The sequence below is a fragment of the Myxocyprinus asiaticus genome, chromosome 46 (assembly GCF_019703515.2).
Source record: "Myxocyprinus asiaticus isolate MX2 ecotype Aquarium Trade chromosome 46, UBuf_Myxa_2, whole genome shotgun sequence".
NCBI lineage: Eukaryota > Metazoa > Chordata > Actinopteri > Cypriniformes > Catostomidae > Myxocyprinus > Myxocyprinus asiaticus.
This window is the reverse complement of record NC_059389.1, coordinates 31419089-31437612: the sequence shown is the minus strand read 5'-3', so window position 1 is coordinate 31437612 and position 18524 is coordinate 31419089. Positions and strand designations below refer to the sequence as shown.

At 37.9% G+C, this 18524-nt stretch overlaps 1 protein-coding gene across 3 annotated transcripts in view; it reads right to left on the bottom strand.

Moving 5' to 3' along the window:
* LOC127435764 (anoctamin-1) overlaps positions 1–12590 on the bottom strand; it is a 105871-nt gene extending 93281 nt beyond the window's left edge. For all 3 annotated transcript variants that reach the window (XM_051689439.1, XM_051689441.1, XM_051689440.1), the window contains exons 1-2: positions 12267–12590; positions 188–343 (exon numbers count right to left, since the gene is read on the bottom strand). In XM_051689439.1, coding sequence (XP_051545399.1) covers positions 188–292 — 105 coding nt within the window. In that variant the 5' untranslated portion in view covers positions 293–343; positions 12267–12590. The remainder of the gene's footprint in view (positions 1–187; positions 344–12266) is intronic.
* Between the last annotated feature and the right edge of the window lie 5934 nt (positions 12591–18524).

Genomic DNA, 18524 nt, shown 5'->3' with positions numbered 1-18524 from the left:
TACTATAGAGAAGCCTATACTTTCAGTAACTTTTAGTACAACAAAGAGTTAAACACTTAAATCAAATATATTGCTATATATGCTATATATATTGCTAGTTATTTATATATCGAGGAATCATGTACCATACCTGCTGCCACATGGAGTGACTGGCTAGACATGCTAAAGAGTTAAAAAAGAGACTTACTATTGCATCTTGGAGGTCATAGCCAATATCTTCTATGGCTTTGATATTGATGATGTTCACTTGCTTTTCTTTGCTTGGTACAGAAGGGTACTGTTCATTTTTCATGATGGCAGTCTGTATTGGAAGCAATGAGGTTCTCCAATAGATTGTGTTAACCTGTAGATGAAAAGCAAGATGAAATACATTTTGTTGTAAACTGTACAAAATCACGATTAAGCTTAAGAATGTAGTTATTCCACCTTATTTTAACAAATTTGCTATTAAAATGATTAAGTTAACAAAACTGCTGTTTTGTGGAGGCTAATAACCATGTGCAAACTAAAATAGTAATGATAGCCGTATGACTAAAAATGTTCTACAAATTCAGAAGTTAAATGCTCAGTTCCACATAGAGGTGACCTTAAAAAATGCATTTAAGACCAGGCTTCACTGATAATAATTTACACAAGTAACCATGGAATTAGAAGATAAGAGGAGTTGAGTTACCACACAAATTTTGTGTTGCAATTACTGTCATTAAATCTCAATCCAACATAAACAGCGCCTATTTTATCAAGGATGTCCAAACTACAGCCTGCTCTGATGCAGCCCGCAAGAGCTTTGAGATATAGAACAGAATTTGGCCCACTATTGAGAAATTATATGAAATACATATTCTGAACACTGGGTGTCGCTATCACATATAGCTAAAACTCACAGTGCATAACCTCCACTAGTGCGTTCTCCTAACAGTCACAACCAGCTTCATCCACTGGCATAGTACAACAGGAGTTCAGAGTGGATGCATGGAGAATATTAAGTGTGTGACACGTGAGCACACTCTCCTAGTATGTCCTCTGTGATGACACAATCATATATCGATATATCACCATAATCTTTTCTCATGATTTTGTATGAATACTTTAGATCCCTGTATTGATATTTGTATCCATCCATTTTTGTATTCATATCATGTCCAACATTTCAGTATTGAAGGAGCAGGTCATCTAAATTAATACAATCTCTGAGAGTGATGTTTCTCAGCACTAGAGAGATTGAAACTGAACCCGCATAATTCACATTTGTCTCTGTCACGTATTTCAGTCGCAATTCAGTTATGATATTGAACACTCTAATGTTAATACAGGATGTTCCTAATAAGACAAAGATCAAAATCTAAATCAAATGTTCTTTATAATGTTGAAATGTTCTTGAAGAACCACATGTAGGAGAGGGAGAGAAAGCTACAGCCATTCTTAGGGCAAAATAGCCTATTCTTTAAACATTGTAACAAAAAAGACAACAGAACTATCTACATGCTATTTACACGTTTCCACACACCAATTAATAATAATAATTAAAACAAATTCTAATCACATTAAATGTTCAAGTAGGAAATAGTAAACAGCCAAGCCAAACCATGTCATACATGCTACCATCTACCCTTGTCTTTTAATTGACAAACTATTTTTAAGTCTGGCCAGTTGGGACCAAGTTACCTCATGGTCAGTCTGCATTGAATTTGCAATAGAAACGTCATGCTGTTACACACACATTCATCAATAACACTTTCCATGTTCGCAATCATCACACTACTGACATGCACTGATACTAAAGTTACCTTGGGCTCAGCACTACATTTAGCAGCAAGCGGGACAGATTCATTTCTGCCCTAATGAGTCACAATTAGGGCTTGTTGCAGTTCCATATTTGACCTCAAATTTCCATTGGAAGAAATAAGGTTGGCTGTGGAGTTCGGGTGGGCAGCAGATTTTCTCCCGCACATGCTTGTGTCATATTAAGTGTAACTGAGTTTTCCGCTACATTACGAATAAAATAAAAACTTTTACTAAGCCTGCCATTAAATACATGTGTCAGTATTTTGAATAAATTTACGGCTTAACAAGTTAAATTATTGGCAGTTTATAATATGGATCTATGTTTTTATGGAGCAAAAAGGGCACATGTAGTGGATTAATAATTTAGCGGGCTCTGCCCCACCTGCACTTACAGTAGAGATGAGCCGTGACTGATTATTATGTATAATAATGTTATACATTTGAATGAATGCAATCTATAGAAGAAATCACTGCGGTCTATTGTGTTCTTGGTGAGTGAAATAACTGTATTTGTTAACACATGCACTGAATAAGTACACTAAAGAGCATTAAGAGTGATTAAACATAAAACATTAATGAGACAATGTAAAGATAATGTATTGGTGCCAGTCGAGTAGCATCAACTCCTTTATTTAAAGGTGCACTCAGTAATTTTTTCTCATTAAAAAAGTTTAACTCCTAAAGACATGGATTGTAATTTTGCAATATATGTAGGAAATCATGACCACTCACATTAAAATGAAGACTCCAGTCATATCAGTAACCTTATAAAAGCTGTTTTATTCTACATGGAGAGGGTCCGCACATGGGGACTGCCATGTTAGAATCACATGACCAGCCGAATACTACTCGCTTAATCTCAGTAACCGTCCTGTTATTTGACACTTTCACTCATTGATTAAAGGAGTTATGGCTGACTGTGAATACTAAATTTCTACAATGACATCTGAAACTGAAAACTATTGAGTTTAATTGATGCTGCATCCAAGATGCTAGATGTCAGTGTAAGTCCAAGATGACACAAAGACAAAAGTTATTGAGTGCACCTTTAATTATTTGAGCAATGCAGCCATCACCTGACGAAAAGAATCTTTAGAAACAAAGAAAAAAGCACTGTTGGTAGTTTGGAATTGCTTTAGATTCGCTAGATGTCACATTTTATATTAATTCTAATATAAATTAATAATTGCGATTACAATATCAAGTGAAATCATCATTAAGTAAGTACTTGGAATCAAGTAAACAGGTACTAAAGAACTTCACAGAGCTGGCTGGCACCATGGAGCTGAATCCATGAGGCCCAGCAGCACAGTGACATCACAGGACTTGCATATTATTGTTACACAGCAAATGGCTTATGGCACTACCCAGACAATAGTAACTTTATATGTGGATTACATTTACATTTCAACTCTATAATACCAGGACTGTTCCATAATAAACTACAGGTAGGGGGCCTGGGTAGCTCAGTGAGTATTGACGCTGACTACTACCCCTGGAGTCACAAGTTCGAATCCAGGGTGTGCTGAGTGACTCCAGCCAGATCTCCTAAGCAACCAAATTGGTCCAGTTGCTAGGGTGGGTAGAGTCACATGTGGTAACCTCCTCGTGGTCGCGATTAGTGGTTCTCGCTCTCAGTGGAGCGCGTGGTAAGTTGTGCGTGGATCGCGGAGAGTAGCATGAGCCTCCACATGCTGGGAGTCTCCGTAGTGTCATGCACAATGAGCCACGTGATAAAATGCGCAGATTGACGGCCTCAGAAGCGGAGGCAACTGAGACTTGTCCTCCGTCACCTGGATTGAGGTGAGTAGCCGCGCCACCTTGAGGACCTACTAGTGGGAATTGGGCATTCCAAATTGGGAGAAAAGGGGATACAAATTAAAAATAAATAAATAAACTACAGGTAGCACATATTAGTCTTTTCTTTCATCAGTCTGGAGGCCACCTAGTATGCGCAGTGCAAGGGCAGGCTACGGGGGCTTAAAGGTGCACTCAGTAATTGTCATCATTGACCTACACTGACACCTAGAGGCTTGGATGCAGCATAATTTAAAATCAATAGTTTTCAGTTTCAGACGCCATTGTAGAAATTTAGTATTCACAGTCAGCCATGACTCCTTTAATCCCTGTGTGAAACTGTCTAATAACAGACAGTTACTGAAATTAAGTGAGTAGTAATCAGCTGCAAAATGGCAGCTCAATGAGAGTACCATCTCCATGTATAATAAAAGAGCTTTTATAAGGTTACTGATATGACTGGAGTCTTCATCTCATTTGAGTGGTCATGATATTATTAATATGTTTCAAAATTACAATTAATTTATTTTGAAGTAAAACGTTTTAAATGAGGAAAAAATTACTGAGGGCACCTTTAAGCCCCGAATGTTTTCAGTGAAGCCCTGAATGGTTTTATCATCTTGTAGTGATGTCAAAAGTACCAGTGCTTCGCTATCAAGTTTATACTAAATATAAATATATATTTAATATTAAGTAATATATAATGATAGCGGTCTTTCTGCAGTATCGATATTACCAAATACAGACTCTGTACCCACACTAGAAGAGCACTTACAATTTGCTATTGCAGGTGTGTGTGAATGGTCAAAATGCCTGTATTAGTGAGATAATGGAAACTGTGTTGAGTTAGTCCATCCAGCTGCAATTAGTAACGATATTTAATAAGAATGCTTATGGTATTTCTGGGCCGATACGATAAATGATATTTCTTAACTCATTTTTGCTGATACGCACTGATACAACCTATGGCGCGTGTGCCACAACTGGAACGCAAAGTGGTAATCACTGCCATGCGAGCAAAAGTGAGAAAGAGGAGTATGTATATTATTATGAAGTTCCTCGCACTTGCATTCCAACTTACCAATCTACCTACCAGATGTAATCATTTACTCCACGTTTTATTTAGTTATGAGCAGAACACTAATAAAGTGTGACAAAACTGCGACAGTCAACTGACGAGCACAGTTCGTGAAAATCATTTAGCTTTTTACATTTTGCTTCAGAACAACATTTGATGTAAATAGGAGGATATCACTGTCAATGCAGGAGATTACACACTCACTAAACCACAAGTAATTATTTAATTATATACATAATTAAAGGAAAAGAGCAAACACACAGACAAACACACATGGTGGGGTTCAAAGTTCAAAATCTAAATTAAACCTGGAAATAATGTTTCATGATTTTGAAATTGTTAAACAAATGCCGTAACACACACACAAAAAAGAATAAGAAATAGTTTCCACAAAATTTCTAGTTCACTACTGAAGGAGGACATATTAAGAAAACTCTAAAATTCATGTTATTTTGTTTAGTTAACCTTTTCACTCAACTCTTGTGCTGATAATATACTTTGCAATGAGAAATAAAACAGTATTAAATTAGAAAAATTCTAAATAAAATTATTTTCACATTAAAACTTTTAAAACACACCTTATTGGTCTACATAGGACATACATGGGAGGAAAGAGGGGTCGGCACAGTGATTAACAAGATAAATTAAAAATGGCACTTCATGTCAAAAAAGTTACAGACCCCTGAACTAGATCATTCATTTTAATTTTAACCATATTTACATGGCTTCACTTTCTCTCTGCTGTGACAGAATTTTTTACAAATAACTATGACAGAAGTTTTAAGCCTTTTTTTATTTTTAACACAAAAATATAAAGAGCATGTCATAGAGATATACCTGACATTCAAGAATGACGCAGTTACCGTGCATAATAACGTAAGGCACATATGGTCTTTATTTCTATTGTTCACTACCAACATCTTATAAATGGGACGTCTTCATTTACTGTATATTGCTTCCACTTTGCATACACGATTTCGCCAACCCACTTACACCTAGAATTATTAATTGGAGCACTTGAATAGGTCCTCAAGAATGACTATTTATCAAAACAGTAAAAGATTATTTGAAATTATCTGTGCATAATCTAATTAATATTCATGAGTTGTATGATGTCACAGCCAGCACCATCGCCCAAATTGTCCCCACCACTTTTTGAAACAAAGTGATGCCCATGTGTAAAATGACTAGAATCTTTCACCAGTAAAGGAATATTTGACCAGTGAAGAAAGTTCATAGTAAAGTGATGTTTGGGTGGGTAAATCTAAACTCTATGGTATCAAAATAATATCTTACAAGGTTCATCCTAGAAAGCACTCAATAGCTGAGTTTCCACTATCGGGCCAATTGAGGGCATGCTAGTGCATGCCAGGGCCAGTTGTGTTCCCACTGTCACTTCCGGGGCTTCATCGTGCCTCCTCTGGGCTTTCTTGGGCCAACGGCCAATGGCCTGTGGCCCGCCAATTACCCTTGGGCCAAAAAAGGCCAACTGGGGATTGAGGCAGGTTTTCGGAGTTTCGTTGAACTTCCAAGGTTGTGTATCCAGCCACAACGGTACAGGTTCGGGAAAAAAATAAATAAAAAAATGCTGGCACAGTCCAAATCCATTAAAACGCCCAATGGACAAATTGAAGACTAAAGAAATTACTTTCCATGGTTTGGTTAACTTTCATAGACGATATGCTGGGACATCATCCCGCTGTTAGTGGAGAGACCACTCGGGACACCATGGAAGTTACAGTCGGTGAGTTGTCAACACTAACTTATCTTGCTGTTTACATTCGATATATACTTGAATTGTAGATAACTAGATAACATGATACCTCAGCTTGAGCTTCCCTCTTGCTTGTGAAATAGGCAGGGTTTGTGACATTGGCACCGCAGCGGTGTATTAAGGGCAGGTTTTTGGGCAACGCTGCGGAGTTATTGGTCCGATGGTGGGAATGCAGATTGATTTTGGTCTTGCAGCTCGAGGTCCGAGGCTATTGGCCCTGGCTGGCCAGATGATAGCCCTTGCTCGCACTGGCTCGATAGTGGAAAAGCGGCTATTGTAGCAACCTGCTAACTTAAAAACATAACTTACTGTAGTTTCCCAGGTGGCCTGACAACTATTTGTGCATCCAGCACCCAAATGTCTTAAGTTACTAAGCAATCAGCCAGTCAGATTCAAGCTAGTCATCATCTGCTCAAAATGGAGTTATGAACATTTGCTGTATTGTCCAGAATTCAGCACATTGGGTCCAACTTTAAACATTCATAACTAACACACCAAATTCCTTTGTGATCATGTATGGTTGTGGCAGCATCATGACTGGGGATGATTGTCTGCAGCAATTACTAGAAAACTTGTAAGGATCAAGAACTATAAGTGTAGCCAATCACAGAGCAAGAGGAAAACAATCCACAAGTGCATCGAGATCTTCTAACAGAACACTGACCATAAACATACAATAAAATACATAGTGACATTAAAATCTAGTGACCCAGTCAAAGTCCAGGAGCCTAATGAATAAAACTTGAAGTAGATTTCATACTAAAAGTGTGCATATGCACAAAAGTCAAAGTTTTCAGATTTATAGAACCGTACGTACAGCAGAACCTGCGCAAACTTTCCTTTATAAATCCCAGTTAGCAGAAGATTGTGCGTACAAAGTCTCCCTTCTGTTTGAGCAACAGATGCACAGACACCTGTTTTTATTATTATTTTATTCAATACGCAAGGGATTACAGGAATATTGGAATCTATGTGTTAAAAAAAAGTTTTTTTACTTTTACTAAATCATTTGTTGTGTTAAAATTGAAGCATTTTACTGTACACAATACTGTATTTTGCATAGCTTCATTAAAGTGAGTTCTTCTGCTTCTCAATATGTTGATTTGGACATGGAAGATCAGTTATCTTTCAGGCTCTAGATCTCTTTTAAAAAGATCATTAGTTTAACCCTCATGTGGTGTTCGGGTCATTTTTGACTTATTTTGATTTTGTTTCTTTAATAAAAAATTGTTTCCTTTATCTGAGTGGTACAAGACTTGGTTACTTTTCCTCCACTAGCTATCTAAACACACACACACACAAAATCTATAGGAAGTGAATGGGAAATAGATTTTTTTATTTTTTTTATTTGTCAAATAAAAATCAATAAATCAGACTCAATGTAGAACACAACCACACATAAATGAAGGGGTAAGACTATAAAACATCCACAATGCAGGAAACACATGCACGCACGCACACCCACATACCCACGCATACATACAGGTTTGTTTGACTATATTAGTGATCTCTCATTGACTTCCATTGATTTCATATCAGGCTAACAATATTTTCTATTTCCAAACTCTACGCCTAAACCTAACCATCACACAAACATGTGCACATCACTAGATTTGAAGATCAAAATCATCTGACCCATTTAAGAGCTTTATTTTATTTTTTATGAGGACATTTGCCCCTCACACGTATTGACAAACCTGTCCACACACACCAAACATACCACACAGGTCGAAGTCTGAGTCTGACCCCTGTGTGACAAAGTTTATTCTGGAATTTTGATGATTGATGTTTGAAATAATTGACAGGTAACACAATAGTAACTTGACAGCTTTTTGGAGCATCATTGCAAAATCTGACACTTCAACACAAGTGGTTTAGAAAAACTGCTACAATCTGACAAATAATAGTTTTTACAATGTCTAAATATACACCGATCAGCCACAACATTAAAACCACCTGCCAAATATTGTGTAGGTCCCCCACGTGCCGCCAAAACAGTGCCAACCTGCATCTCAGAATAGCATTCTGAGATGATATTCTTCTCACCACAATTGTACAGAGCGGTTATCTGAGTTACCATAGACTTTGTCAGTTCAAACCAGTCTGGCCATTCTCTGTTGACCTCTCTCATCAACAAGGCGTTTCCATCCACTGAACTGCTGCTCACTGGATGTTTTTTGTTTTTGGCACCATTCTGAGTAAATTCTAGAGACTGTTGTGCATGAAAATCCCAGGAGATCAGCAGTTACAGATACAGTGCATCCGGAAAGTATTCATAGCGCTTCACTTTTTCCACATTTTGTTATGTTACAGCCTTATTCCAAAATGGATTAAATTCATTATTTTCCTCAAAATTCTACACACAATACCCCATAATGACAACGTGAAGAAGTTTGTTTGAAATCTTTGCAAATTTATTAAAAATAAAAAAACGAAAAAAATCACATGTACATAAGTATTCACAGCCTTTGCCATGACACTCAAAATTGAGCTCAGGTGCATCCTGTTTCCACTGATCATCCTTGAGATGTTTCTACAACTTGATTGGAGTTCACCTGTGGTAAATTCAGTTGATTGGACATGATTTGGAAAGGCACACACCTGTCTATATAAGGTACTACAGTTAACAGTGCATGTCAGAGCACAAACCAAGCCATGAAGTCCAAGGAATTGTCTGTAGACCTCCGAGACAGGATTGTATCGAGGCACAGATCTGGGGAAGGGTACAGAAAAATCCCAATGAGCACAGTGGCCTCCATCATCCATAAATCGAAGAAGTTTGGAACCACCAAGACTCTTCCTAGAGCTGGCCGCCCGGCCAAACTAAGCGATCGGGGGAGAAGGGCCTTAGTCAGGGAGGTGACCAAGAACCTGATGGTCACTCTGACAGAGCTCCAGCGTTTCTCTGTGGAGAGAGGAAAACCTTCCAGAAGAACAACCATCTCTGCAGCACTCCACCATTCAGGCCTGTAAGGTAGAGTGGCCAGATGGAAGTCAGTCCTCAGTAAAAGGCATATGACAGCCCGCCTGGAGTTTGCCAAAAGGCACCTGAAGGACTCTCAAACAATGAGAAACAAAGATTGAACTCTTTGGCCTGAATGGCAAGCGTCATGCCTGGAGGAAACCAGGCACCGCTCATCACCTGGCCAATACCATCCCTTCAATGAAGCATGGTGGTGGCAGCATCATGCTGTGGGGATGTTTTTCAGCAACAGGAACTGGGAGACTAGTCAGGATCGAGGGAAAGATGAATGCAGCAATGTACAGAGACATCCTTGATGAAAACCTGCTCCAGAGTGCTCTGGACCTCAGACTGGGGAGAAGGTTCATCTTCCAACAGGACAACGACCCTAAGCACACAGCCAAGATAACAAAGGAGTGGCTACGGGACAGCTCTGTGAATGTCCTTGAGTGGCCCAGCCAGAGCCCAGACTTGAACCCGATTGAACATCTCTTGGAGAGATCTGAAAATGGCTGTGCACCGACGCACCCCATCCAACCTGATGGAGCTTGAGAGGTCCTGCAAAGAAGAATGGGAGAAACTGCCCAGAAATAGGTGTGCCAAGCTTGTAGCATCATACTCAAAAAGACTTGAGGCTGTAATTGGTGCCAAAGGCGCTTCAACAAAGTATTGAGCAAAGGCTGTGAATACTTATGTACATGTGATTTTTTTTTTTTCGTTTTTTATTTTTAATAAATTTGCAAAGATTTCAAACAAACTTCTTTCATGTTGTCATTATGGGGTATTGTTTGTTGAATTTTGAGGAAAATACTGAATTTAATCAATTTTGGAATAAGGCTGTAACATAACAAAATGTGGAAAAAGTGAAGCGCTGTGAATACTTTCCGGATGCAATGTATACTCAAACCAGCCCATCTGGCACCAACAATCATCCATGCGATTATCTAATCAGCCAATCGTGTGGCAGCAGTGCAGTGCATAAAATCATGCAAATATGGGTAGGAGCTTCAGTTAATATCCACATCAACCATCATAATGGGGAAAAAATGTGATCTCAGTGATTTGGACAGTGGCATGATTTTTGGTGCTAGACGGGCTGGTTTAAGTATTTCTGTAACTGCTGATCTCCTGGGTCTTTCACGCACAACAGTCTCTAGAGTTTACTCCGAATGGTGCCAAAAACAAAAAACATCCAGTGAGTGGCAGTTCTGTGGACGGAAATGCCTTTTGATGAGAGAAGTCAACAGAGAATGGCCAGACTGGTTTGAACTGACAAAGTCTATGGTAACTCTGTACAGTAGCTCTGTACAACTGTGGTGAGAAGAATAGCATCTCAGAATTCTGAGATGGAGGTTTGCACTGATTTGGCGGCACGAGGAGGACCTACACAATATTAGGCAGGTGGTTTTAATGTTGTGGCTGATTGGTGTATATCCAATGCATAACTTGTGACAATATCTAGAAATTAAGTTTGTTAGAACATGAGCTTATGTTAGCCAATACATGGAGCACCGAAGCCACTGAAAATACAGTAGTTGTTATTACATGTAATTGTTTTTTTGTTTTTGTTTTTTTAATTTCAGCAGATGTCACCAAAGACCCCCAATGCATGACAAATTGTGATATTTTGACACTCTTTCAATTTACTGAAATGAAGGTTTTATTGAAATTGAGATAGCATAAATTTGCTTATTTTATATGAAAACTTTTGACCAGTGAACACCACAAGTGTGACTCACAAACGAACAGCACACAAGGGATGTTTTACTATTTTATGGCTAAACTGAGAGTTTGGTGTTATCATAAACTATTTTGTTATATTTTGTTTATGTTATTATTATTAAGATCATTGATGCCTATTTTGCATTGTAGGATAAAACACCATATTAATACACTGTAAAATGTAATAAGTTTACTTTACTTTTTTTTTTTTTTTTTTAAGTGAGGAAACCAACTGGCTTAAAAAAAAAAAATCAAGTGAATATTCTTTTCTCAAGTAAAGTGGACTATTCCTAGTTCAATTTACTTGAGCCAAATAAGTACATTTACTGTCAAATAAGTACATTTGCAATCGATTTTCATGCTTTTTAAAGTACGGTTAACTAATTAGATTTTACCGTGTAAAGGTTACCTTCCGAAATGTAAAATATTACTATCAACAAATGTAGTTAAGTAGTCAAGTCATTATTATTTGTATAGCACCTTCCACAACACGCATCATTTTAAAGCAGCTTTGTAATAGCGTACAAATCAAAGCAATGGTGTTCTTTGAACGAACATTGGGTTTTGACGAGGAGACGGAACTAAACAACCTGAAAAATTGAAGATAGAGATAATATCATATTTGTGTTTGCGTATAAATAAAACGATTCAACATTTCCTTCAGCAAACTACAAATGTTCTTCAATGAGACAGAGCACACAGAGCCAGTGAACATTCCGTTCAAATGTATTATACTTAATAGGTGTATTTGACAAATTGATATTAAGTTTCGAACAAACAAAAATCAGTTAGACTGCAGTTTTCTCCATGTCACATAGTATATTCTCAAAGAGGAAACTTCACATAAAACGAATGCGTGTTATCAAACTCGCGGCATGAATTTACAGTATAATCAGACATCACAAACTCCTCCTGTTAAGAATCTCTAAAGAGTAATTCAGATGCAAACGACATCTCTTATTTTCATTTGTTATTCTAAACAGTTTAAACAGTTAGCCTGTAAACGCATGTTACTTCACGTGCGTAATATGTGAAATTACAAGACAAAATAGGTTACAATAGAAAGGTTACAAAAAAGTCACAAAGATTATGTAAAGTTGTAGCTTGCAGTGGTATTTGAAGAAATATAAATGTATGTTTAACGATACCTCAGACAAAAGAGTCAAATGTGATCCTGAACTCCTGTAACAGTTTACGTGTGAAGTGGGTCCGCGTGAGAAGACATCACTGACCCGCGCGCTCTTCACGCGATTAAGAAAGCGCGTGGACTGCTGCCTTTCTTCAGAGCGCGCTATCTATCTATCTATCTATCTATCTATCTATCTATCTATCTATCTATCTATCTATCTATCTATCTATCTGTCTGTCTGTCTGTCTGTCTGTCTGTCTGTCTGTCGTATTTTGTCTGAGATAGTCTAATGTGTTATTAATTTAACTGAGTACGATGCTCTCTTGAGCGGTTTAATTCCTCAGAGATCTGACCCTGTATGAAACAGACCGTGGGAAGAACATCACATCCCATGTTAGAATTTGAAACATTTAAACAAGCTCTTAGAAAAAAGGTGACAGGATGATAAAGTCAGTTCAGTGTGGCTGAGGTTGTTTTATTGAAAACACCTTCTCCTAAAAAAGCATTTTTACCATTAAAAGACTGTAACATATATAACAAATATTTAGGGTTTTCATTATTAATGTAGGCTATTCATGTGTCATATAAAATTAAACTGGATTTCAAATAATCAAATTATTACAGTTTTTCTCAGTTGCTTTGGTACATTTCTCAGATCACAACTGAAATTCTCAAAACTACTTGTTCAACCTCCACATCATCTAGTCACTTGTAGAAATCATAAAACAATTTCTCATTCTTTTGAACAAATTGCCAATGCTTTGGTACATTCTTGCAATTGACTATGTAGAATTGTCTGCTGTTTCCTACATAATCAATTGCTTATGTCATGCTGATCAAAATATATTATACTGGTTCTCTGTTGAATAGTCTTACCCCCCAAAACATCTAGGCATTAGTTCATTGCATAAGTCATTAAATGCAAAATGGTTGAACCAGTTGTCATAATGTCAAGCATATTTTCTATACATTTCTATTAGACTTTTTTTTTGTAAATGTGTCCTGATATGATGAATTGCTCTCATGTGAATCTTAACTTTCACTAATGAAGGGGAATGTGTGAAGCGTTAGATCAACCAGTGATCAACCAATTCTCTAAAATAGCTCAGAGGTGCATCTCATGAATGCATCGTATTTTCCTTTTCTGTATCGCAATGACATTGTACTGTAATTTGTTGACAGACCAACAGTAAAAGCGTAAATGTGAATCCTATCCCACATACAGTAATGTGTAACTTTGTTCTGTTGAAATTGACATATGCCATACAGAAAAAGTGCAGCCTTGTGCATTTTCAATCATTGTCATCAAAACCGTAGCCATAGTTTACATCAAAAGATACTGACAGAGTACACTGTAATATTGACAACATGGCTAAGCATTTTGACTATCTTGTTTGTAAACAATGACACAAGGACTTGTCATTCTGATGGCACTGATATGTTCATTGACATAAATATTTACTTTTAAGAGATGAACTAAGGATTTTGAGCAAGTTACAGGCTTTTGCAGGTAATCCATTGTGTGGTGCTGTTTGAACGAATTGTTTTGAGAAATGCACTTACTGGTTTGCAAATGTTAAGGATGATTAGAGAAATGTACCAAAGCGATTGAGAAAAACTGTAATAAATAAATAAATAAAAGTAGCCTACTTTATCTGCTAAAGCCACGACAGGTGGTAGACTAAAACTAAGCTGAGAAGTTCTGGTGAGGCAATGTATGTTGTTAAAATATTAGTAAGTTAATCCGTCCATGTTCTATTCATCCCTGTCTGTTTTCAGTTCTGATTATGCTACCATTACATACTGTGAGATGTACCCTTTGTCTTGGGAACATATGACAAGGTGATGTCTTACCACTGGGTGGCAGTATAACCAAAGATATTTTAGAATAGAATAGTGTGTTACAACAGTATGTCACCATTTGTGGATACCATACAAATGAATGGGGAGAGCCATAAATGTATTGTAAATTGCCTGTTGAAAAATTGTCTGTCTTCTCTTATAAAACAGCAATTTTAGTGTAGTAAACACCACACATAGTTCATTCCAAAAGGATAGTTTAGTGTAAAACATATTGAAGATAAGTGGACAGGTGGTCAATTAATTAAATGATGAGCTGTTTCCTCACAAAAGCAGTTTATTCAGCACACTGAAATCTCCACCATTAAAGGATTAGTTCACCCAAAAATGATAATTCTCTCATGATTTACTCATCTTTAAGACATCCCAGATGTGTATGTCTTTCCTTCTTTAGCAGAACTGAAATGAAGATTTTTATAAGCACATTTCAGCTCTGTATGTCCATTCAATTAAAACACATGGATGCCATGACACTGCTGGCTGTTTGACAGTCCAAAAGTCATATTTTGGCAGAATAAAAGTAATCCGCATGACTCCAGTCAATCATTTGATGTATTCTGAAGCAAATCGATAGGTCTGTAAAAAATAAAAATAAAATAATAATAATTGATAATTGATAATTAAAACATTACTAACTTTTAAAAAACGCTTCCTGATACCAGCTGACCCATCGCTTTTTTTATATGACTGAGGAACGGATGTCATGTTAGAGTTAGGTCATTTCAACAGCAATACAGCAGTGGGCAGAGCAACGATTTAAAATTAAAAAACTTTTTAATAACGGTTTTGTTTCTTACACAAACCTACCAGTTTGCTTCAGAAGACATTAATTGATCGACTGGAGTCGTGTGGATTACTTTTGTGCTGTCTAAATATGCCTTTTGGGCCATCAAACAGCCAGCAGCCTCATGGTACCCATTCACTTGGACATACAGAGCTGAAATGTGCTTATAAAAATCTTAATTTCAGTTCTGCTGAAGAAGAAAAGACATACGCATCTGGGCTGGCTTACTGTAAAGGTGAGTAAATCATTAGAGAATACTAAAAAATACTATAAAAGGATAAACTAATCCTTTAATATCCATAAAAAAGAACGGTCTCTGATCTCCTCACCAGTGTACCGCAGTTACAAGATAAAATTAATTTTAAAAAACAATTAAGAACAAGAAATGAAAATAAAATTAATAAAATGAATTAAAAAAATGTTAACAATTATTAAAGTGAATAAAAATAAAAAGAATACAGAAATAAAATTATGCAGTGCAATCAGTAAGTGCAGCACAGTGTTTAGTCAGTAAATGCACAGCTAAACAGATGTGTTTTCAGTCTGGATTTGAATGTGTCTACTGTTGGAGCACATCTGACCTCTTCTGGAAGCTGGTTCCAGCTGCGGGTGGCATAATAGCTAAACGCTGTCTCACCTTGTTTTGTGTGAACCCTCTGTATGTCTAACTGACTTGATCCTAATGATCTGAGAGGTCTGTTAAATATATATTCAACAAGCATAGGTCCTAGGCTATTGAGCGATTTATAAATGAGTAATAGTACTTTAAAATCAATTCTAAATGTAACAGGAAGCCAGTGTAAAGACCTGAGGACTGGAGTAATATGCTCTGATTTTTTGGTTTGGGTGAGAATCCTGGCAGTGGCATTCTGAATGAGCTGCAGGTGTCTAATGGTCTTTTTGACCACTGCAGTAGTCCACCCTATACTGGATACAAAACATCTAATTCTCACTATATTTTTTAGATGATAGCAGGCTGATTTAGTTAGCTTTTAGCTTTGATGTGAGTACTGAAAATAAGGCCTGTCTCCAAAATGACACTTGATTGACAAGGTATGTGTTCACCTTGGGAATTTCACCTTTGTTGCCTAATACAATGAAATCTGTTTTGTAGTTGTTTAATTGAAGGAAGTTTTGGCACATCCAACTATTTTTGTCAATGCACTGGCACAGAGAGTCTATGGGGCTGTAGTTATTTTGCGATAGGGCTAGATAGATCTGGGTGTCATCTGCATAGCTATGGTATGCAGTGTGAGCATATACTGGCTGAACAGGAGCGGTGCAAGAATTGAGCCTTGTGGGACTCCACACATCATGGATGTCCACTCATATTCATAGTTGCCTATGTTCACATAATAACCCCTCCCTTCTAATCTGTCTAGGAGAATGTTGTGGTCAACAGTGTCAAAAGCAGCACTGAGATCTAATAATACCAGCACTGATATTTTACCTGAATCACTATTTAGCCAAATATCATTAAGGATCTTTATGAGTGGGAGGAGTCGCGTGGTGCCATGCGAGGGTCGGATGTGTGAACAACGAGCTCTGCACATTTAGCTAGTTTTTAATACTTTTTGTGTCATAAACCGGTGAGATTCAATACACCCTGATCCATAACTGTTCTATGAAGACAATATGTCAAAGAATGACATATTGTCTGGAGACATTAAAAGACACTTACATGCTCAAGCCGATACCCCTGAGAAGGCCGCAGACCAGGGACTCGGTTTGGATGGTGCGGTGGGAGAGATCCAGTGTCAACTGTTGAGCATGTCGGCAATGCCGGTGAAGGTCGTTGCTGACTTGGAGGATCTTGCTGTAATACATCGATTGATCACTGCCATGGAGACGAAGTTCTCTGAGTTGGTTACAAGAATGGGGGACGTCGAGAAACGGATCAATTATCTGGAGTCATCAGAGAGGGAATTAGCTACTAACCCGCTAGCGACCAAGACAGACCTGGAGTGCATTTGAGAAGAGTTGAAAGACCTTGAGAATTGTAACCGGCAAAACAACGTCCAAATTGTTGGAATTCCTGAGAACGAAGAAGGCTGAGATATGGTGAAATTCCTAGACGATCTCTTCCTGAGTCTGCTCGACATAACAGGCCATAAGCTGGAAATCGAGCGAGCTCACAGAGATCCAGCTTGGAGATCCACCGAGGGAGACGGCTGAGGGAGACAGATCAATTCTGGCCAAATTTATGAGATCATCCAATAAAGATTTCGTGTTATGCGAGGTGAGGAATAAAGGAAGGCTTTCTTGGAAGAACCACAGAATTTTCTTGTTCACAGACTTGTCTGACAAGAAAGAAACATGATCGATTCAAGGAATGCAAGAAACTCTTACATCAACGGAAGGTCGCTTTTGCACTGATGTTCCCGGCCAAATTGAGAATAGATACTAAGGTTGGCCGCAAAATATTTACATGCCCACAGCAAATGATGTCCTTCATAAAGTCAATGGAATGAGTAAGTTATGGTGTGATTCTCACATTGCAGCCAAGTGAGCCTGAATCACTGAACATTCATTTGACTATCCAAAGAAGCTGGGCACCATTTTTGTTTCTTTTTGTGCTGATTCCACCTAGCGGCTGGAGTTTGTTTTATGGAATAACACTCCTTCAAGAGACTTTTGCATCGACGGAGGGTCGCTTTTGCACTGAAGTTTCTGGCCAGGTTGAGAATAGATGCTAAGGATGGCCGCAAAGTATCTACTTGTCCCCAACAAGCGATGTCCTTTATAAAGTCAATGAAATGAGTAAGTCATTGTGTGGCGCTCACTTTGCAGCCAAGTGGACCTGACTCAATGAACATTCACTTGACCATCCGAGGAAACTGGCCGCCTTTTTGTTTCTTTTTGTGCTGGTTCCACCTAGCGGCTGGAGTTTGTTTTGTGGAATAACATTTCTTCAGGACAGTTTGTGGATGAATCTGCACGTTCTTTGTGTTTATGCCTCCTATTGGCTGGAGTTTGTTTTGTGGAGTATTTTTTGCAGGACATTGGAATGATTAGGTCATCTTCTGCACTCATGAAACAGCCGGCTCACTGAACATTCGTTTGACTGTCCGAGGAAACTGAAAGTTTTTTGTGTGTGTGTGTGTGTGTGTTGGTTCTGCTAGAGGCTGGAGTTTGTTTTGGGGAGGAACACACCTTCGGGACAGTTATGTGGATGAATCTACACGTTCTTTGTGTTTATTCTGCCTATTGGCTGGAGTTTTTTTTATAGATTTTCTTCTGTTATGTAATTCTGTCTCAGAAAATTTGAATAGAAACACCAGACTTGAGCAATCCGATGGCAAAGTTGTCACGGGGGCACTCATAGGCGTACATGGACCGTTTGCGTTTAGAGGGATGGATGCCAGTTGGCGCTGTCATGCGTGGGGTTAATGCGCATGTTTTTCTTTTTTCTGTTTGTTTGGTTCGGGGGAAGTTCGGGGTTTGACTCTTGCACTAATGTTGGAATGTTGTCTTTATAATTTTATTTTTGACTCACTCATATGTCATATGTTCTCATATGTCAAAATGTAAAATGTTAATATGAGTGGATTGTGTCTGAACAATTTGGGAGGATATGGGGTGGGCATGTTTTCTTTAGTGCTTTAGTCAAGTAAGAGCAGGGGAGTCATTACA